At 55.9% G+C, this 20,841-nt stretch overlaps 2 protein-coding genes across 12 annotated transcripts in view; both read left to right on the forward strand.

Moving 5' to 3' along the window:
* Window positions 1–6,584, forward strand: part of ZNF638 (zinc finger protein 638) — a 54,137-nt gene extending 47,553 nt beyond the window's left edge. For both annotated transcript variants that reach the window (XM_030492312.1, XM_030492313.1), the window contains exons 22-26: window positions 79–144; window positions 1,779–2,733; window positions 3,344–3,436; window positions 5,178–5,296; window positions 6,297–6,584. In XM_030492312.1, coding sequence (XP_030348172.1) covers window positions 79–144; window positions 1,779–2,733; window positions 3,344–3,436; window positions 5,178–5,296; window positions 6,297–6,344 — 1,281 coding nt within the window. In that variant the 3' untranslated portion in view covers window positions 6,345–6,584. The remainder of the gene's footprint in view (window positions 1–78; window positions 145–1,778; window positions 2,734–3,343; window positions 3,437–5,177; window positions 5,297–6,296) is intronic.
* Window positions 6,585–9,243: 2,659 nt separating this feature from the next.
* The window catches only part of DYSF (dysferlin), an 88,547-nt gene continuing 76,949 nt past the window's right edge, over window positions 9,244–20,841 (forward strand). For 5 of the 10 annotated variants that reach the window (XM_030492314.1, XM_030492317.1, XM_030492322.1 and 2 more), the window contains exons 1-9: window positions 9,244–9,368; window positions 14,840–14,895; window positions 15,805–15,896; window positions 18,573–18,678; window positions 18,773–18,887; window positions 19,622–19,815; window positions 19,944–20,072; window positions 20,388–20,450; window positions 20,755–20,805. In XM_030492314.1, coding sequence (XP_030348174.1) covers window positions 9,281–9,368; window positions 14,840–14,895; window positions 15,805–15,896; window positions 18,573–18,678; window positions 18,773–18,887; window positions 19,622–19,815; window positions 19,944–20,072; window positions 20,388–20,450; window positions 20,755–20,805 — 894 coding nt within the window. In that variant the 5' untranslated portion in view covers window positions 9,244–9,280. Of the gene's footprint in view, window positions 9,369–12,016; window positions 12,111–14,839; window positions 14,896–15,804; window positions 15,897–18,572; window positions 18,679–18,772; window positions 18,888–19,621; window positions 19,816–19,943; window positions 20,073–20,387; window positions 20,451–20,754; window positions 20,806–20,841 lie in introns of those variants that run through there. The other 5 variants (XM_030492315.1, XM_030492316.1, XM_030492320.1 and 2 more) reach the window with 1 other exon arrangement.

Here is a 20,841-nt window from a genome sequence, read left to right on the forward strand (position 1 = left end):
GTGTCTTTGTAACTCTTCTCTTGAGGGCAGGCTGCTTGGCTGAGCTGGTTTCATGGCAACTTCTGTCTGATCTTGCAGGTTTCTGGTGGTGGCAATGCTAAACCCTCAAAAAGTGGCACGACCAGCAGTGCAAAACCAAAGGAGGTAAGGACATAACCACAGCTGGGCTTCGAGTCCAGCCTGTCTTAAAGTGTGTCTATGTGTGTGTACCAAGAGCCCTTAGCATCCATCCCTGGGGAATTTCTTGTTACAGACTGTGGGCATAAAGCTGTAGAGTCAAGTCATTTGGAAGAGAAACTGAATCCGAGAAATGTGTGCTAAAAGGAGTTATTTTTGGGTCTTGGATGCTATTTCTTGGAGAAAGAGAGAATTAATTCTCTCTGCATGAGATTTCTATTTGTCATCACGCTGTGAGAAGAGGAAGGAAGGCTGTTGTCTTCCAGCTCTTTAGAAATGATTCTGTCCAACAGGAGGGAGTCAGGACATCCCCATCCATGTACATGCAGAGGTATTTCCAGTGGGGTTCTGCAGAGCAAGGATGGGTTATGGTACAGATTTGGGGCAGTGGTGGTTTGAGGAAGAGCTTGGGAGGCTGTAGGCTCAGCTGCTGAACCTGCACTGAAAGGGGTACCTGGTCCTTCCTCTTAGATAGCTTGGGCTTTGGGGAAGAAAAGCAGAAAGTAGTTAATAAAAGTAATAAAAATCCATCTGGATGAGTTTGTGGAAGTAGCATTATGGGATCAAACCAAAGATCTGCCACCCCCTGCCCCGGGCAGGGACACCTTCCACTAGAGCAGGTTGCTCCAAGCCCCTGTGTCCAAGCTGGCCTTGAACACTGCCAGGGATGGGGCAGCCACAGCTTCTCTGGGCACCCTGTGCCAGCGCCTCAGCACCCTCACAGGGAAGAGCTTCTGCCTCAGAGCTCATCTCAATCTCCCCTCTGGCAGGTTAAAGCCATTCCCCTTGGCCTGTCCCTCCATCCCTTGTCCAAAGCCCCTCTCCAGGTTTCCTGGAGCCCCTTTAGGCACTGGAGCTGCTCTAAGGTCTCCCCTTCAGGAGCCTTCTCTTGTCCAGGCTGCCCCAGCCCAGCTCTCTCAGCCTGGCTCCAGAGCAGAGCTGCTCCAGCCCTCGCAGCAGCTCCGGGGCCTCCTCTGGCCTCGCTCCAGCAGCTCCACGTCCCTCTGGTGCTGCTGCCCCAGAGCTGGATCAGGACTGCAGGGGGGGCTCCCCAGAGCGCAGCAGAGGGGCAGGATCCCCTCCCTGAGCTGCTGCTCACGCTCTGGGGGTGCAGCCCAGCACACGGGGGGGTTCTGGGCTCAAGCGCACACTGAAGCCGGGTCATGGGGAGCTTCTCCTCACCCAGCACCCCAAGTCCTTCTCCTCAGGCTGCTCCATCCAGTCTCCCCCAGCCTGGAGATGCTCTGGAGACGCTCAGATTTTCACTGTCTTCCTGCAAGTGAGGGCAGAAACACAGAGCAGTATCCATGGCACCAGCCCAGTTCTTCTAATAGACATAATTTGCGTCTATTCATCTGGTGTGTGTTTGAAAACCACTTTGGCTTCCTGAATTAAATCTGCTGCACAACACAAATGCTGGTAATGAAAACTCTTCCTCTTGAGATTCAAGGCCTTGAGAAGTCAAGTGACATTTCCCCCCCCCTTTGAAGCGCTTTCAGTGTGTAGGTTTTTGCTCAGGCACCCCGGGGATGTGGCTGGAGGTGTTTGTGTCGCTGGGTGAGTGTTAAACTTTGCTGTATTCGCATCCTTCCGCTTCCCAGGAGGAAGAGCTCTTCCCATTTAACCTGGATGAGTTTGTTACCGTGGATGAGGTCGTAGAGGAAGTGGAGTCTCCAGTTAAAACCCGGCGAAAACCTCCGAGGGGGAAGAGAAAAGCTGGTGCCAAAGCCAACTCCTCATCCGCGCCCAGCTCCAAGAGGAGGAAAGGGAAGAGATCCATGGCTCACCTCGCTGAGAGCGAACTCTCCTTTGTCACTCTGGATGAGATTGGGGAGGAAGAGGAGGGGACAGCCCCGCTCATGGCAGTTGCTACCTTAGAAGCACTCAGTGACCCTCAGGGCCTGGTTGTAGTGGATGAAGTGATGGAGGAGGAGGAACTTCTCTCGGAAGCAGTGAAGGATCCGCAGTCGCTTGTTACCTTGGATGAGATCTCCGAGCAGGAGGATCTTGGTTCCCATAAGGACATGCCACGGTTGGATTTTGAGGAGCAGGATTTGAAAGCTGAACCCTTGGTGACTGTGGATGAGATCGGTGAAGTGGAAGAGCTGCCTCTGAACGAGCCGACGGGCTTGAGCATGGAGGATGTGGCCAGGGAGGACGATGAGGTGGCTGCTGAGGACACCAGGGATGGCGCTTCCCCTCCGGTGCCCGACGATCCTAGCGCGCTGGTGACGGTTGATGAGCTCCAGGAGGACAATGAGGACAACCCTCTGGTGACTTTGGATGAAGTGAACGAAGATGAAGATGATTTTCTGGCTGACTTCAATCGTCTGAAAGAGGAACTAAACTTCGTCACAGTAGACGAGGTTGGAGAGGAGGATGAGGAAGAAGAAAACACTTTCCCAGAGAAAACTCTGGGTGAAGACGATGAAGATATAGTTGCTGTTGCAGGACCAGAGGAGGAGGATATCGTTGCTGCTGCAGGACCAGAAGAAATGGAAATTCAAGGAGATATGATTGCAGAGAAAGAAATCATTGCAGTCTCCAAGTCAAAAGGTGAGGCACCTCCTGCAGTTCGAGAGGGGAAAGAGACAAGAAGATGCTTGTCATCATGATTAATGCACTTTACAAAGCATCTTTCTTCGAGGTAAAACCAAGCTGTGTGTTGATATGAAGTCTTCATGGGGGGTTTATGGTGACTAAAACTGGGGAAGATCATTTCTTTCTTGCCTTTAGGCTTGGTAAACTACCTAACACTGTGCAGATTACTGGTGCTCTTTAATTCCAGGGTCCAACTTCATTAAAACAGGTGAGTGAGAGGAATCAGACACAGAGATACAGGGATGGATCCAAGCAGGATCCAGAGGGGAAAACGTAGAGCATCTTTAGCCTGGAGTGAGCAAAGGGTTAAGGAAGCCTAATGAAGGGAGAGCTCTAGATAAGGTCTTGGCCTTAAAACTCATCCAGCATGTGGCAGTCCCGCCTGCAGGATCGATGCTGGGAATTCTGGAAAGCTGCTCTCTGGACAGACCAAGCTGAGTCGTGTGGACAACAGCGAAGCCATGTGAATGGTGTTTGTGTCAAGCAGCACCGAGCTGTTGCAGCTGAATATAAAGTGCCTTTAACTGAGGCAATAGCTGTGTTTAATGTGTGTTTCTGCCCCCAGTAGGTCACCTGGGATCAGGAGGGAAAGAACCTGATTCTAAGAGGAAGAAACTGCCTTCATCAGGTGTATCAAGGGCGCAGAGTACCCCTAAAGGTAACCCCAAAACCACCCACCACATGCTCCGTGCTGCTTCCCCTGAGAAGCAGCTTCTTGTCCATTTGGAAACACCTTTTTGCCCCATTACCACATTGAACCTGAAAGTCATGGCCCGTAATCTGTGTTTTCATCTTGGCTTCTACAAATGGATGTTCCATAGAGTCACAGACTGGGTTGGGTTGGAAGAGACCTGGAGGCTCATCCAATTCCAACCCAAGTTTAACAAGTCTCTGCTGTTGGCTTAATAGTGGCAGCAAAGTTAAAAGGTCTTTTTTCCTTTATAGTTTCCAAATACAGGTTAATACACTTATAATTAATACACATTGATAATTTCTCTCTATAAATATATATAGCTTATGTATTTATGCATATAAATATATATGTTATAATATTTCACAGTGCTGTACTTACTCTTCTAACCCTGTCAATGGTTTATTCCCAACTTCAATGTATAGAAGTGAGGGAACTGTTGACATTGTTTCAGAAAGCTCTGTATGTGTGTATATATATTTTTTTCCCCCAAAATCCTCCTCTAAAATACTTCCCCATAAAGCTGCTGATAACACGTGAGCTGTAACAGAGGTTTGTAGGAAAACGTGGGTTCTTGCTCAATGCCTTGTGTAATAGTCGTGTTCCAGAAAGCTTGTGTTAACACCCTGCAGGACAGGGGTTAAACACAGCAAATCAGTTGGGTTTCACAGAAACATGGATCCCAGCCTGGTTTGGGTTGGAAGAGACCTTAAAGCTCCTCCAGCTCCAACCACTGCCCCGGGCAGGGACACCTTCCACTAGAGCAGGTTGCTCCAAGCCCCTGTGTCCAACCTGGCCTTGAACACTGCCAGGGATGGGGCAGCCACAGCTTCTCTGGGCACCCTGTGCCAGCGCCTCAGCACCCTCACAGGGAAGAGCTTCTGCCTCAGAGCTCATCTCAATCTCCCCTCTGGCAGGTTAAAGCCATTCCCCTTGGCCTGTCCCTCCATCCCTTGTCCAAAGCCCCTCTCCAGGTTTCCTGGAGCCCCTTTAGGCACTGGAGCTGCTCTAAGGGCTCCAGGAGCTGCTCCATCCCAGCCTGTGTTTGTGCTGGGGATTGTCCCCTCCCATGTGCAGGACCTTGCCCTTGGCCTGGTTGAACTCCATGGGGTTCACACAGTCCCACCTCTCAGCCTGTCCAGCTCCCTCTGGGTCCCATCCCTGCCTCCACGTGTGGGTCACAGCACACAGCTCCATGTCATCAGCAAACTGCTGGGGGTGCTCCATCCCACCACCCATCTACAATACTTTAAGGGCCAGAAGGTGCTGAGGTGGTGTCAGGGAGCTTCAAATCCAGGGGGGTCAGTTCCTCTGTTCACATCCATTCCCTCCCCTCCTCCTTTCATTGATCCAGGGTAATGGAGCAGCCCGGATTAGAAGCCTCCCTTTTTGAATACCAATAAACTAGACCTGAATTCCTTCCAGTAATAACAAATCGTACAGATTTGGCTCCAGGAATGTGATTTTTAGTCATTCATTTCGTCACCATGTGGTGTGTGACTGTTGGGTGCTCTGAAGCTGTGGTGTGTGACTGTTGGGTGCTCTGAAGCTGTAATTTGTGACTGTTGGGTGCTCTGAAGCTGTGATTTGTGACTGTTGGGTGCTCTGAAGCTCTGATTTGTGGCTGTTGGGTGCTCTGAAGCTCTGATTTGTGACTGTTGGGTGCTCTGAAGCTCTGATTTGTGACTGTTGGGTGCTGTCTCCTCAGACCTGGATTACCTGGTGCCCAAGGCTGGCTTCTTCTGTCAGATCTGCTCGTTGTTCTACGCAGATGAAAGCTCTGTGAAAAACCACTGCAAGACACCACTTCACAGGCAGAACCTGGAGGTAAAGCTGGAGCTGCTGGGACACAGCGGGATGAGAGGAGTCTGGTTCTTGCTTTAACAAGGGCTGTAACATCCTAGTGGCAACGGGAGCTCATGTTAATACTTCTGGGGTTTTAGCTTTAAACTCAGACACAGACGTTGTTAATAACAACCCGGAGCAAGGCAAGGCCAAGCAGTGCCCTCCTCCCACAGCAGGGGGGTGCTCAGCCAGGCTCAGAAGCCAAGACCTTGGAAGTCAAAGCCACGCTGTTGCTCCTCCTCCAGCCCGGGTTTTGTTGCCAAGCACCACGTTAGGCAGAACTAAGCTCTTTGGGCAGCCCCCCCCCAGCCTGCTGAATCCTGCAATCCATGAATCCCAGGGCAAGGGAGCTCCAGGATCAGCTGCTCCAACCTTTCCAGGCACAAGACTGGGTGGCCCAGCTCCCTGTGCAGCCCAACCTTAACAGTGCCCAGCACTGGGGAGTCACCACTTCCCTGGGGAGATTATTCCAGTCTCTGGTTGTTCTCATTGGGAAACATTTTCCTCTTGTGTCCGGTTGGAATCTCCCCGGCAGTAACTTGTGCCCATCACCCCTCGGCTTTCCCATGGGACTCCTTGTCCAAAGGGAGTCTCCATCTTCTCTGCAGCCACCCTTTAACCACTGCCCCATGGTGACAAGGTCTCCCCTTAAGGAACCTTCTCTTCTCCAGCTGCACAGTCCCGGCTCTCTCAACCTGTCTCTGGAGCAGAGCTGCTCCAGCCCTTGGTCCATCCCCGTGGCCTCCTCTGGCCTCACTCCATCACCTCCATGTCCCTCCTTCCCCACTGGGTGCCACTGTGTGTGTGTGTTTCACTTTGGAGCAAGACTTTGCAGTGGGTTTTGGTGTGGATCATGCATTCGCAGTGTGAGAAGTAGGTTGAAGTTTGCATTCCTGAGACCTGCTCTGATTTTAGGGCATGATCTCCTCATGGACTGAGGAATAACGTGATATCTTCTCACTATCTCCCCTTACTTCCACAGAAATTCATGGCCAAGCAGCCTGGGCAGGAGCGGAGGAGCTCGAGGTGATCAGAGGCAAGAAGAGCTCTTGTGGTGAATAAAACTTAGGGTCCAGTGAACTTTGTGTATTTTGCTATGGTTTGGTTTGTATTTTCCTTTCAGCAACACTCGGTCTGGTGTATAAATCTGAGCTCAATAGAGACTAAAAAAAGAACTTGTCTGGTGGCTTGTGTTTGTCCATCACATCCCCCCCTGGAGAGAGACTTTAACAGCATCAACATGAATTAAATGTTCTTACTGTATAGTTGACACCAGGGGTGCATCTGCTCTCATTTGTTGTCTTCTGTTAACCCTGGAGCACAGGAGGAAATCCAATGAGAGAGCTCTCTCTGGTGCCGCTTCATGGAGCTCTCCACATGTGGAATTCCTTGTGCTGCATCTGCTGCTCCAGAGCAGTGACGGGGTTGTGGGGTCCTGAGCTGCACCCCCAGAGCGTGAGCAGCAGCTCAGGGAGGGGATCCTGCCCCTCTGCTGCGCTCTGGGGAGCCCCCCCTGCAGCCCTGATCCAGCTCTGGGGCAGCAGCACAAGAGGGACGTGGAGCTGCTGGAGCGAGGCCAGAGGAGGCCCCGGAGCTGCTGCGAGGGCTGGAGCAGCTCTGCTCTGGAGCCAGGCTGAGAGAGCTGGGCTGGGGCAGCCTGGAGAAGAGAAGGCTCCTGAAGGGGAGCCCTTAGAGCAGCTCCAGTGCCTAAAGGGGCTCCAGGGAACCTGGAGAGGGGCTTTGGACAAGGGCCTGTAGGGACAGGCCAAGGGGAATGGCTTTAACCTGCCAGAGGGGAGACTGAGATGAGCTCTGAGGCAGAAGCTCTTCCCTGTGAGGGTGCTGAGGCGCTGGCACAGGGTGCCCAGAGAAGCTGTGGCTGCCCCATCCCTGGCAGTGTTCAAGGCCAGGTTGGACACAGGGGCTTGGAGCAACCTGCTCTAGTGGAAGGTGTCCCTGCCCGTGGCAGAGGTTGGAGCTGGAGGAGCTTTAAGGTCCCTTCACCCCAAACCACTCCAGCATTCTGTGGTAATTCACAAAGCTCTTTAACCTGTCACTCTCTGCTCCACCACCTCCATGGAGAGCCCAAAGCCAAGTCCCCTCTCTGCACACACACAGCACAGACATCAGGTGGGGGGCAGGTATCTAAAGCCATTTACCACATCACCATCAGTCAAGGATTATTTCAGCACAGGACATACAAGCACCTTTCTGCACACACTTGCTCTGTAGCAGCCAGTTCCTCCGAGGGACTTCATGGGTTCAGCTCCCACCAAGGACCATGTTTCCCACCAGGAACAAGCAGGTGCTTCCATTGCTAAACCATCATCCCCTCTCCAGCTTTCTTCTCACCCTTTTAGGCGCTGGGAGCTGCTCTGAGGCCTCTGGAGGGTGGGATTTGGGCCAGCACATTCTTGGCAAGCCGGGGAGGATGAGTCAGGGGAAGAACGTGCACGAGGCCGGGGTCCATCACCCTCCTCTTCACTGATGGGTGGCGGTGTCATCCCATGTGCACGGGTTCCCTGTGGTGTTATTTAACTGCTTCATCACTTCTACTCCCCTTGCCAGTTACTACGGGGTTACTCGAAATCCATGTGGAAGAGAGACTGAGCACCCTCCGTGGCATCAGGATGGTGATGGGCCATGGTTTCTCTTTGCTTTATCTCTGCAGAGGATGAGAAGACAATTGTGCTGCTTCCCTGCAAGCTCCAGTTGGATTTACCTTTGAGTTCATGGAGAGTTGAGGAGGAGGGGAGCACCCTGGGGATGATGGGCCTCTGGGTGCTGGGCTGTGCTCCATGGGTCCACCAGCAGTGCACAAATGGGGCTGGGCTCCTGGGGTGACAGTGGGGCAGCAGGAGAAGCTCATCCTCCCCTTGCTCCCCTTCTGGATGCTTTGGGGTGACAACTACCCCCTGTATCAACCTGAGCCTCTGTGCTTGGAAAGAAGCAGCTTTTCCTACAGGGATCATGGAACCCCAGCCTGGTTTGGGGTGAAGGGACCTTAAAGCTCCTCCAGCCCCAGCCCCTGCCATGCGGCAGGGACACCTTCCACTAGAGCAGGTTGCTCCAAGCCCCTGTGTCCAACCTGGCCTTGAACACTGCCAGGGATGGGGCAGCCACAGCTTCTCTGGGCACCCTGTGCCAGCACCTCAGCACCCTCACAGAGAAGAGCTTCTGCCTCAGAGCTCATCTCATTCTACCCTCTGGCAGGTTAAAGCCATTCCCCTTGGCCTGTCCCTCCATCCCTTGGCCAAAGCCCCTCTCCGGGTTTCCTGGAGCTCCATGATTCTATGAAACGGGTTTGGATAAAGCCAAAGGGGGTGAAAGGGGTGGGATGGGGAGCGCTGGGGTGGTGGGTCCTGGCTGACATCATGGAAGGAGGGACCTCGCTGAGCTGATTGCTGGGAAAGCCTGGAATAAAAATAACTTCCCAGGAATAGCCGGGGCCGTGTCCGTCGTTCCCAGCTGTCACTGTGCGGCCAAAACGGGACATGACCCATCCCAGGGGGGAAACTGAGGCAGGGGAAGCACCTGGGATTGGAGCCGGTGTTGGGGCGCTGCCTGCACCCAGCTCTCAGGGGGTGACCCTCACTTATGGGTGCCCATAGCTCACCCCACACCGAGCTCAACCCCCCAAACCCCCATTATTCCACCCTATAGCAGCGTTACCCCCCAACCCAGCCCAGCCCCGGCTGCACGGTGATGGGCTGGGGCCGACCGGGGGGTCTCCACACCACCCTGCGTGCGGCAAAGCACATCTTGAGGTGCCGGGGGGGGTCCCTATGGGGGGCACAGACCTGTCCCCCCCCTCCCCATCGGGGTATACACATTCACCCCCCCCCTTGCTGCGGTAGGGGGGAGCCTCCGGGCCCGCACCGCCCCGGGGCCGTTCCCCTTTAAGGGAGGCGGGGCCGGGCCGGGGGGGTCTCGGGCGGGCGGTGGTGGCCGGGCCGGGCCGGGGCGATGCTCCGGGTCTTCATCCTCCACGCGGAGAATGTCCGCACGTCGGACGCGGACATCAGCGACGCGTATTGCTCCGCCGCCTTCGGAGGTGCGCGGGGGGGAACCGGGGGGTACCCGGGGACCGGCTCCGGTGGGGGGGGCGGCACCGGTGTGGGGGGGGTGCTCATCGGTGGGGGGAAACCGGACCATAGCGGGGAAATGGGGCACTGCGGGAGGAGGGGGGGCTGCACCGTCCTGGGGGTACCATAGGGGGGGTACCGCGGGGCGGGGGTGCTTGCACCGGAGGGGGGGCACCGGCAGCAGAGAGCGGAGCGGGCGGGGAGTTGTCCGTGGAATTCCACCTCCATGAGTCCCGTTATTCCCATCGCCGAGCGGTGCTTGGGGTGTCCCCGGCCCCGGTTGCGGCCTTGCCGGGGCTGGGGGGGGCACAGACACACGCACGGACATAGCTGAGCGGTGACCGCACCGCTGCCAGCCTATTTGTGGCCTCTGCGCCGCGCCGGGGGGGGCCGGGGCGCTGCCACCCCCATCCCCGTGTCCCCCGTTAGGGGGGTGAGCGGCGTGTTGGGGTCCGGACCCCTCCCTGCAGTGTCCCCCCCCATGAGAAGAGGGGGGACAGGACACGTGTCCCCGGGATCGTGGCAATGGGGACTCCAATGGTGACAATGTGCCCCCCCATCAGTGTCCCCAGGGGTGGGGGGGCTCGGAGCAGGGCTGCTGCTCCTCACCCATGGGGGGTTCACAGTGAGGCCAACCCGGCTCTGGGGGCTCCCATCTCAGGGGGGTCACCCCGAGCTCGCAGCATCCCCGATTCCAGGTGATTTTCCATCCCCTGGGAGCGCAGCATCCCTGGGCCCCGTGCTGGGGCATCCCCGACTTGCAGCATCCCTGTTCCTGCTGATTCACCGCCCCTGGTGCATTCCCAGATCCCGGTGGTTTATTGACCATCCCAGGGCCTGCAGCATTGCTGCATTCCAGGGATTTATTCACCATGCTGGGGCTCGCAGCATTCCCAGATCCGGGTGGGTTGTTGACCATCCCAGGGCTTGATGCCTGGATCCTGGTGCTGGAGCATCCCAGGGTTTGATCCCCCTGATCCTCGGGGTTTGCAACATTCCTGCACCCTGATGATTTAATTTCCCATCTCTGGGGCTTGCAGCATTCCTGGATCCCAGGGATTTATTTACTGTGCTGGGGCATCCTCCAGGTTCACACCGTTCCTGGGTCCCAATGACCTAATTGCATTCCTGAGGCCTGGGGATTTGTTTATCATTCCCAGGGCCTGCAGCATTCCCAGATCCCGGTGAGTTATTTGCAGTGCTGGGGTTTGCAGCAGCCCTGGATCCTGGTGCTTGGGCATCCTTGGAGCCTGCAGCATCTCTGGATTCTGGTGCTGGGCATTCCCAGAGCTCACATCCCTGTGATGACTTCATTTACCACTTAATTTACCATCCTGATGACTTAATTTCCCACCCCTGGTGCTTGCAGCATCCCTGGATCCTGGTGTTTGGGCATTCCCAGAGCTTGCAGCATCTCCAGGTCTGGGATGGATTTAATTTCCTATCTCCGGGGCTCGCAGCATCCCTAGATCCTGGTGCTGGGGCATCCTAGAGGTTTGCAGCATCCCTGGGTCCTGATGACTGAATTTCCCACCCCTGGTGCTTGCAGCATCCCAGGATCCTGGTGTTTGGGCATCCCCAGAGCTTGCAGCATCCCCAGATCCAAGTGATTTAATTTACCACCTCTGGGTCTTGCAGCATTCCCAGATCCCGGTGCTGGGGCATCCCTGAGCTTTGTAGCATTCATAGGTCCCAGCAACTTCATTTCCCATCCCTGGAACTTGCAGCATCCCTAGATCCTGGTGCTTGGGCATTCTCAGAGCTCGCAGCATCCCTGGTCTGCAATGATTTAATTTATCATCCCAGCAGCATCCCTGAATCCTGGTTCTTGGGTATCCCTGGGGGTTTGCAGCATCCCTGGATCCTGGTTCTTGGGTATCCCTGGGTGTTGCAGCATTCCTTGGTCCCAATGACTTAATCTCCCATCCCGGGGCTCGCAGTATCCCTGGATCCCACTGCTTTATTTACCATCCCTGTGGCTGAGAGCATCGTTGGTGCTCACAGCATCCCTGGATCCTGATGCTGGGGCATCCCCAGAGCTCGCAGCATCCCCAGGTCCGTGTGATTTGATTTCCCATCCCTGGATCTCACAGCACCTCCATATCCTTGTGCTTTATTTACCACCCTTGGGACTTGGAGCATCCCTGGGGCTCGCAGCATCCCCATATCCTGGCGCTGGAGCATCCCTGAACTTTGCAGCATTCCTGTGTCCCAGTGAATTAATTCCTCATCCCCGGTGCTCGCAGCATCCCTGGATCCCAGTGCTGGGACATCCCCAGATCTCGCAGCACCCCTAGTTCTACCTTCTTTATTGACCACCCCGGGATCTCCCAGCATCCCCGTATCCCACCGCTTTCATTTACCATCCCGGCAGCTCCCAGCATCCCGGATCCCGATTCTTCACCCCCTTCCCAGGACTTCCAGCATCCCATCCTTGCATCCCTAACAGCAACCGCATCGAGGCGCTTCTTGCCGCTTCCCCATCGGCTCCTCCTCCCTCCTTGGGAAGCAGAGCGGGGGGTGGATGTGGGATGGACCGGGATATGGGGAGGCGTCAATGGGGACCACATCCTGCTCTGTTTAGCCTCCCCTTTGCCCTGGCTCCCATCGCCCAGCCATGCTGCGCTGCTTGCTCCAACGTGCCACCCATCTCCCCAACTTGGAGAAGCGGGACAAGCAAAGCGATCCCGTGGCCAGCTTGACATTCCGAGGTGAGGGCATCCCAGATTTGGGTTGGGATGAGCAGGATTAGGGCTTTGGAACGGGTTTGGCTGCTCCCATTCCCAGCAAAGCCTGGTTTCTGTGGGGTGTCCGGCCAGGACGTACGTCCTGGCCGGACACCCCACAGAAACCAGGCTTTGCTAAGCTCCATCCTTATCCTAAATCCATACAAAATCCTTTTATAGAATCATGGAATGATTTGGGTTGAAGGGACCTTAAAGCTCCTCCAGCTCCAACCCCTGCCATGGGCTGGGACACCTTCCACTAGAGCAGGTTGCTCCAAGCCCCTGTGTCCAACCTGGCCTTGAACACTGCCAGGGATGGAGCAGCCGTTTCCTGGTGGTGGGAAATGGCCATTTTTAGCCTAAGGGATAAAAATAAGGGAAGGAAAGGGATGAGTGGCTCCTGATCCGGCTTTTCCTGTGCTGCAGGGTGTGGGAATGGTGCTGCTGCTGCAGCGCCAGAATCTCTTGTGTGTCCATCCTGCTGTGGGTGCTGGGTTCTTGTCCAGGGTGGGCTCCATATGTCCCTCTGTATGTCCCTCCATACATCTCTCCATACATTCATCTTCCTGTCCCTTCATCCCTCCATCTTCTTCATCCATCTCTGCATCTGCCTGTCCCTCCATCTTCTCCATCCATCTGCCTCTTCCTTCATCCTTCCATCTTCTCCATCCATCTATCCATGCATCCATCCATCCATCTGCCCGTCTCTCCATCCCTTCATCTTCTCCATCCGTCCGTCTGTCCATCCATCCATCCATCCATCTGTCCATCCATCCCTCTATCTCTCCATCTTCTCCCTCCATCCCTCCATCCATCTGCCTGTCCCTCCATCCCTTCATCTTCTTTATCTTATCCATCCATCCCTCCGTCCATCTGCCCATCCCTTCATCCCTTCGTCTTCTCCATCCATCCATCCATCCATCCATCCATCCATCCATCCATCCATCCATCCCTCCCTCTGTCCATCCATCCCTCTATCTCTCCATCTTCTCCCTCCATCTCTCCATCCATCTGCCTGTTCCTCCATCCCTTCATCTTATTCATCTTATCCCTTCATCTATCTGCCTTTCTCCCCATCTCACCTTTTCTCCATCCATCCATCCATCCATCCATCCATCCATCCATCCATCCATCCATCCATCCATCCCTCCCTCCCTCCCTCCATCCCTCCATCTCTCCCTCTCTCCATCCCTCTATCCCTCCATCCATCCACCCACCCACCCACAGCCAAGGCAGAAAGTGGCTCATCACCCAAAGCACATCCCGAGGGGAATTCCATGGCTCTGCATCCCACGGCGATGAGCCACAAGCAGGGAACACACCCGGGACGGGGGTTTTTGCTGCCAGGGCTCAGTGACACTGTCAGAGGTGCTGTACCCGGGCGATGGCAGCTCTGCCTCCCGCCAGCTCCAGCCCGGCTCCGGCTGCTTCAGCTCGGGACGTTTGGCAGATTCCTTAAAACTGGAATGGGGAAAGAGGAATTCAGTGATGCTGAAGCGAACAGAGAGAGGATACTGTGAGCGGGCAGCTTGGGCTCGTGTCACCCCATGTGCCATACCCACACCCTGGGGCACCCATACATCCCCTTCGCTATCCCTCTCTATCTCTCTATCGTATCAATCTATCGTATCTCTTCTCTCTCATGTCTCTCTATATCCTCTATATCTCTGTGTCATCTCTGTATCTCTATATCACCTCTCTGCCCCATTCCTGGCAGTGATCCCAGTGTTCAAGGCCAGTTGGATGGGGCTTGGAGCAACCTGCTCTTGTGGAAGTTGTCCCTTCCTGTGGCAGGGGGTTGGAGCTGGATGCTCTTAAAGTTCTCTCCAACCTAAACCAGCCTGTGATTCTATGATCTCCATATCATATCATATCATATCATATCATATCATATCATAATTCTCTCTATATCACATCATCTCCCCATCTTCTCTCCCTGTATCTGTTCCTGTCTCCTGTATCCCGGTATCTGTCTCCTTGTCTCCTGTATCCCGCCATGGCCCGGCCGGGCTCTCGCTGTCCCTGGGCTCTGAGTCACTGCTATTGTTCGCCTCTTCCTCTTCCTCTTCCCCCCGGTCCCTCCCGTGATGCAGCCCCGGTGGGCTCATGGCCAGAGCTCGGTGTGACCTGAGGGTCGTGGCTTTGGGGTGTTGCTCTTGGGGGGTCCTGGGGCTGCCCCAGCACTGCAGGACCCAGGCTTTGGGCTGGCATCGGGGATGGCTGCGGTCCCATCCCTGCATCCGCATCCCCATCCGCATCCCCATCCGCATCCATTGGGGTATCAGTTGGCCAACTCCATGTTCAAGCATCCAAACGCTGGTCACAGGGGCTCTGGATCACCTTTGAGGCTGTGCTGAGGTTTGGATGGAGGGAGAACGATGTCTGAGTCCCCCATTGCAGCTTCCACTCTGAAAACCCACCCAGGAACCTTTGGGAGCCTCTTCTTTGCCCTGCTCATGGGGAAACTGAGGCACGACCCATGGAGGTGACATCCCGGGGTTTTCCAGCAGGGCCGGGGCTCTAAGCAGGGTCCTGGAGCGCAACTGTGCACACCATGACGCAGCCAATGTGTGAGGAGCAGGGCCTGATCCTGCTTCTGGAGCTGTGGATACCACTGGAGTCTCCCAACCCCTTCCCGTGGGGGATGGAGCTCGATTTTGGGGTCTTGCCCCCATGGTTTGGTGGGTCTGACCCATGTGTGTTGCTCCCTGCAGGGGTCAAGAAGAGGACTAAAGTCATCAAGAACAATGTAAACCCTGTATGGAACGAGGTGAGTGTGTCTTCATCCCATTCCCATCCCATTCTCCATCCCGTTCCCATCCCATCCCCACCCCAGGGGAGCAGCCCTGTCCCGGATGATGCTGTGGGACATGGTACAAGCCCAACCAGGTACCCCAAACCCACGGTGATGCCCCGGGGCTGCACCCATGGAGGCTGCCCCATCACGGGCAGCTCCACCAGCAGCAGTGGATGGGATGGAGCCAGCTCCAGCCCTTTGCTCCCGCCTCTTCCCCTTCCATCAAGATCTTATCAGGGCCGAGCACACACATTAGGAGAAGCTGTTTAAATACATCTCAGCTCCAGGGGAAAACAAGTGTTTTACCCATCAACCCACTGCGGGGAAGGGATTTTTCCAGCACCTTCTTCCGCCCAACCCTGACCTCTGCTTCCATGGGTCAGAATTGGAGGAAAAGAGGCTTTGAGGAGCAAACAGACACTGTTTTGGTGCTGAAATGCTGCACGGCAGCTCCTTCAGCTTTAATCCCTGAGGAGAGGAAGGGTTTTTCCCAGGGCATGTGGGGCTAAGGAGAAGTATTGCTGATGTTTGTGCTGTCAGTGCTGTGATAGACCCATGGAATGGTTTGTGTTGAAGGGACCTTACAGCTCCTCCAGCTCCAACCCCCTGCCCCGGGCAGGGACACCTTCCACTAGAGCAGGTTGCTCCAAGCCCCTGTGTCCAACCTGGCCTTGAACACTGCCAGGGATGGGGCAGCCACAGCTTCTCTGGGCACCCTGTGCCAGCGCCTCAGCACCCTCACTGTAAAGTATAACCGTGATAGTGAAGCGAGTCTGGGTTGTGGTTCTCCTCCTCTAAGAGCCCACTGTGGTACCAGAGCTTATTGATGAGCATCATGGTCCCATCCAGGCACTGATCCTGCTTCTTTCTCCTCTGTTCCAGGGCTTCGAGTGGGACCTGAAGGGAGCTCCCCTGGACCCCGGTGCTGAGCTCACCATCGTCGTGAAAGACCATGAGACCGTGGGGAGAAACAGGTGGGAGAAGCACCAAGTGCTGGGTAGGAGCCAGAGGAGGCCACAAGGATGATGAGGGGCTGGAGCAGCTCTGCTCTGGAGCCAGGCTGAGAGAGCTGGGCTGGGGCAGCCTGGAGAAGAGAAGGCTCCTGAAGGGGAGACCTTAGAGCAGCTCCAGTGCCTAAAGGGGCTCCAGGAAACCTGGAGAGGGGCTTTGGACAAGGGATGTAGGGACAGCACAAGGGGAATGGCTTTAACCTGCCCGAGGGGAGATTGAGATGAGCTCTGAGGCAGAAGCTCTTCCCTGTGAGGGTGCTGAGGCGCTGGCACAGGGTGCCCAGAGAAGCTGTGGCTGCCCCATCCCTGGCAGTGTTCAAGGCCAGGTTGGACACAGGGGCTTGGAGCAACCTGCTCTAGTGGAAGGTGTCCCTGCCCGGGGCAGGGCGTTGGAACAGGTTTAAGGTCCCTTCAACCCAAACCAGGCTGGGGTTCTATGAGCCACACAAGGAGGGTTCAGCCTCTTCCCTGCCTCTCTGCATTTCTTCCCAGCACCAGCTGCCCTTTGCAGCGGAGGTGGCTGGTGGGAGGCCAGAGCTGCATTCCTGGGCTGCCTCACTCCATGGCCAAGGAACACCCGGCGTGTGTTCAGGGAGCACACGGACCCTTGTGTCCTGTGCCACCACAGCAGCACCAGCGCCGTGGGGCCCTGGTGATGGGCACTTGGCCGGGGAGGTGTGAGGCGGCTCCAGGCTCCTTCCCAGTGCCGGGAAGGGCGGCGTTCACACAGCAAACAGCTCAATGCCGCTTCCTTTCTCACCAGAGCTCCTCATGGATTCCCCATGGGATTGGGTCTCCGTCCCTGGGGTCTCCCTCTTTGCAGTGGTTGCATTAGGAAGGAGGGTGAGAGCTGATGGTGATGCCCCAGGACCTCCATCCCGGCCACCCCCAGCAATCCATGTCTGCATGCAGGGCTCCTTTGACCGGGATCGCTGCTTCCACAGGGAGGAAAATACAGGAAGTCATTTATTTTTGGCTGGAGGAGGGTGGAACTTGCTGTCCTGCTCCAGCCAGGACGGCCCCGGCGTGAAGGATCCCATTTCCAGGCCTGGAGCTGATCCTGGATTTGCTCCTGGGCTGCAGGCCAAAGGAGATGGAATTTGGGTCTATTCCAGCTCAGTGGCATTGGGAGTGTCTATAAATAGTGCGGAGAGGACGGGAAAAGGGACCGGATCCCAGTGCGGGAGGTTTGACTGCTCCACGGGGAGGAGCTGCCCCTCTGTGACCTGCAGGACCAGGAGTTGTCCCTTCTCCATCACAAAGATGGTGGAGTTTTGCTTCTCCTTCCCTTGGGAGAAAATTCCAGCCCACCCAAACTGGGCAATGAGCAGTGACTTGGTGGTTATTGCCCCGTCTGGCTGCTGCTGCCATCGGGAATCATGGAATGGTTTGGGTTGAAGGGACCTTAAGATCCCATCACCATCTCCCCTCTGGCAGGTTAAAGCCATTCCCCTTGGCCTGTCCCTACAGGCCCTTGTCCAAAGCCCCTCTCCAGGTTTCCTGGAGCCCCTTTAGGCACTGGAGCTGCTCTAAGGTCTCCCCTTCAGGAGCCTTCTCTTCTTGGGCACTGTTGGCTCTAACTCTTTAGACCATCCAACCAATTCCTTATCCAACAGCCCATCCATCAAACCCCTTTCTCTTCAATTTAGAGTTATAAATGTTGTTGAAGACTGTACCAAAGGCCTCACAGAAGTCCAGTTGTCCTCACAGAGGACATCTTTAGCTCTCCAGTTGTCCACTGATGCAGTCGATCCATCACAGAAGGTCCCAACTTACTGTTTAACTCCAGAACCACTTTGCACCAGCTTAGTTCCATAGGTTGTACAATGATAGCATTCTTTGTAACCACAGAGCGTGTCTGTCACCCAAAGATGACATTGTCTTTAAGCACATTGTCTTTGTCTCTGTAAGTCATGACATCTCAAACCCTTTGTTATGTTCTCTTAGGAACTGAGCCCAAGCCCAATGTTGCAAAGCCTTAATATTGCAAAGCCCCATCCCTGATACACGAAACGAACCCTGTTTCTCTCACAAAGGCACATTGGGTGTCTCCAATCACCCCCCTGCATTCCATATGTTCAACATGTCTTCCAGGAGGATCTCCTTCACGATCCCAACAAGCATGAAGCAGTTCGAGGGCTTTTCTTGGCTTTGGGTGTTGGGCAGCCACACTGGACCTGCTCCCTGGCCAGCCCTGGTCCATGGGGGAGCCAGTGCTGCTGGCTGGGGCAGGAAGGCTTAACTAGAAGCTGAGATGCTGAAACTCCATAGGGGAGAATCAGTGGTTTAAAGTCCTCCTCAGTGATGGTGGCACATGGACACGGAGCTGATCTCACCCACCTCCAGCGCCACCCCAACCCCTTGTGTCTTGGTTGTCTCCATCAGCACTTTGGTTTTGGGCTCCTGGTTCCTCAGTGTGGACTTTTAGGTGCTTTCCCTTGATGACAAAGTGATAAAGCCCCAGAGATGCTCATCCTGGTTGTCCCACTTGGGCTGGGTCTCACCCGATGCCTGTTGGCAGCTGCTCACTGGGGATGCTGAAAGTGTCCCCAGCGTGTCCCTGCCCATGGATGGGTCCTTGGTGCTGGGTTCGTTCCTCAGCCCCTTCCCCTGCTCAGTTCCTCCTGCTCCTCACACCAGGTTCCTGGGGGAAGCCCGGGTGCCCCTGCGGGATGTCCTCTCCTCGCCCAGCCTGGCCGCCTCCTACAACCTGCCCTTGCTGGACACCAAGAAGCAGACCACAGGGGTGAGTATGAGCAGTGTCCCTGCCCATTGCAGCTCCCAGTTAGAGCCCAGGGCATTTCTGGACACCCCTGTAACCCTTATTTCCTTTCTTCCAGGCTTTCCTCATCCTGCAGGTCTCCTACATCCCCCCTCCGGGAGCTCCTCCCCTGTTTCCTCCTCCAGCTCCCCCTGAGCCAGCACCGGCTGCTGCTGAGCCCGACACGGTCACTGGTAACCAGAACCCTTCTGTGCAGCACCGGGGTGGGATGTGTCCCCATAGATCACGTTCTTCCCGTTTTGACCCCTCACCCTGCGTTCCCACCTTAGAACCATGGAATCAACCAGGTTGGAAAAGAGCTTTAAGCTCATCAGGTCCAACCATTGCCCAGCACTGCCAAGGCCACCACTAACTCATGGCACTGAGGCCTCGGCTACACGGTGTGTGAACACTTGCAGGGACGGTGCCTCCAGCCCTGCCCTGGGCAGCCTGTTCCAATGCCTGAGCACCCTTTGGGGAAGGAATTGTTCCTCAGCTCCATCTAAACCTGCCCTGGTGCAGCTTGAGGCCATTTCCTCTTGTCCCATCCCTTGTTCCTTGGGAGCAGAGACCAGCCCCCTCCTGGCTCCATCCTCCTGTCAGGCAGTTGCAGAGAGCGAGAAGGTCCCCCCTGAGCCTTCTCTTCTCCAGACTAAACCCCCCAGGTCCCTCAGCCGTTCCTCATCACACTTGTGCTCCAGGCCCTGCACCAGCTCCGGTGCCCTTCTCTGGCCCCGCTCCAGCACCTCAATGTCTCTCTTGTAGTGAGGGGCCCAGAACTGACACAGGATTCGAGGTGCAGCCTCACCAGTGCCCAGCACAGGGGGACAGTCACTGCCCTGGTACTGCTGCCACACTGGTGCTGAGCCGGGCCAGGATGCTCAGCTCCATCAACCATATCCTCCATCTCCTTCCTCACCCCATCCAGAGACAGCCGGAGAGGAGGAGACGGAGGATCAAGGAGCAACAGGGGATGAGATGGAGCCATCCTCATCCTCGGGGCCACCCGGCTCCGAGCCCCCCTCACTGCCCCACAAGACCCCAGTGCACCACATCCAGGGGGTGAAGCGGAGGAGGAGCTCACCCAAAAAGCCTCTGTCCAACAAGCCACAGGACTTCCAGGTTGGTGGGATGAGCTGCTCTCCTGGAACCCTCAGCATGTCCTATGGGGGGTTCATCACTTCAGAGGTGCCCAGGTCAGGGCAGCACCAACCCGGTCACCCTCTGCCCTGTCCTTCCTCTCATCCCAGATCAGGGTGAGGGTCATTGAGGCCCGACAGCTCCCCGGGGTCAACATCAGGCCCGTGGTGAAGGTGACGGCCGCAGGGCAGACCAAGAGGACAAGGATACGCAAAGGGAACAGCCCCTTCTTTGATGAGGTGAGATGGGGACCCTGCTCCAAACGTGCCTGAGGGCACCAGGAAAGGGTTGGGAATGTCATGGGTTGGGATCCTGAGTGATGGAAATCCTGGTGAAGTCCAGAGCTTAGGATGTGGTGATGGGGATTGCACAGCCCCCTTGGAAGGATGTTGCTGCTCATGGGCTTGGGTCTCACCTAATGGGAGGGGAGGAGACTCCAGCCTGTGGAGTTGGGGGCATGGGAGAGGCTTGGAGGTTGGATGTGGGAGGTTGGATGTGCCCTGGGGGAGGCTGAGGCAGACCATCCCTTGCATCCTCACCCTTCCTTCCTACAGACCTTCTTCTTCAATGTCTTCGAGTCACCATCTGAGCTCTTTGACTTGCCCATCTTCATCACGGTGAGCTCCAGCACACCTTGGTCCTGCTCCTCAGGAGGTTGGGCAGATAGAACCGTAGGATCATGGAATGGTTTGGGTTGGAGGCACCTTAAAGCTCCTCCAGTTCCAACCCCCTGCCACAGGCAGGGACACCTTCCACTAGAGCAGGTTGCTCCAAGCCCCATCAACCCGGGACCATCACCCTGTCCCCCTCCCAGCAGCACCCAGGGAATCACGTCCCTGTTTCCCACCTGGGCACGCAGCGGGTGCTCCATCCTGCTGGATTTGGGCTGGATTCACTGTTTCTCCTCACTTTCACCTGCAGGTTGTGGACTCTCGGTCGTTCCGGACGGATTCGGTGATCGGGGAGTTCCGGGTAGGGCCATGCTGTGTCCTGTCCCCCTGTTCCTGC

The sequence above is a fragment of the Strigops habroptila genome, chromosome 7 (genome assembly GCF_004027225.2).
Source record: "Strigops habroptila isolate Jane chromosome 7, bStrHab1.2.pri, whole genome shotgun sequence".
NCBI classification, from domain to species: Eukaryota; Metazoa; Chordata; class Aves; order Psittaciformes; family Psittacidae; genus Strigops; species Strigops habroptila.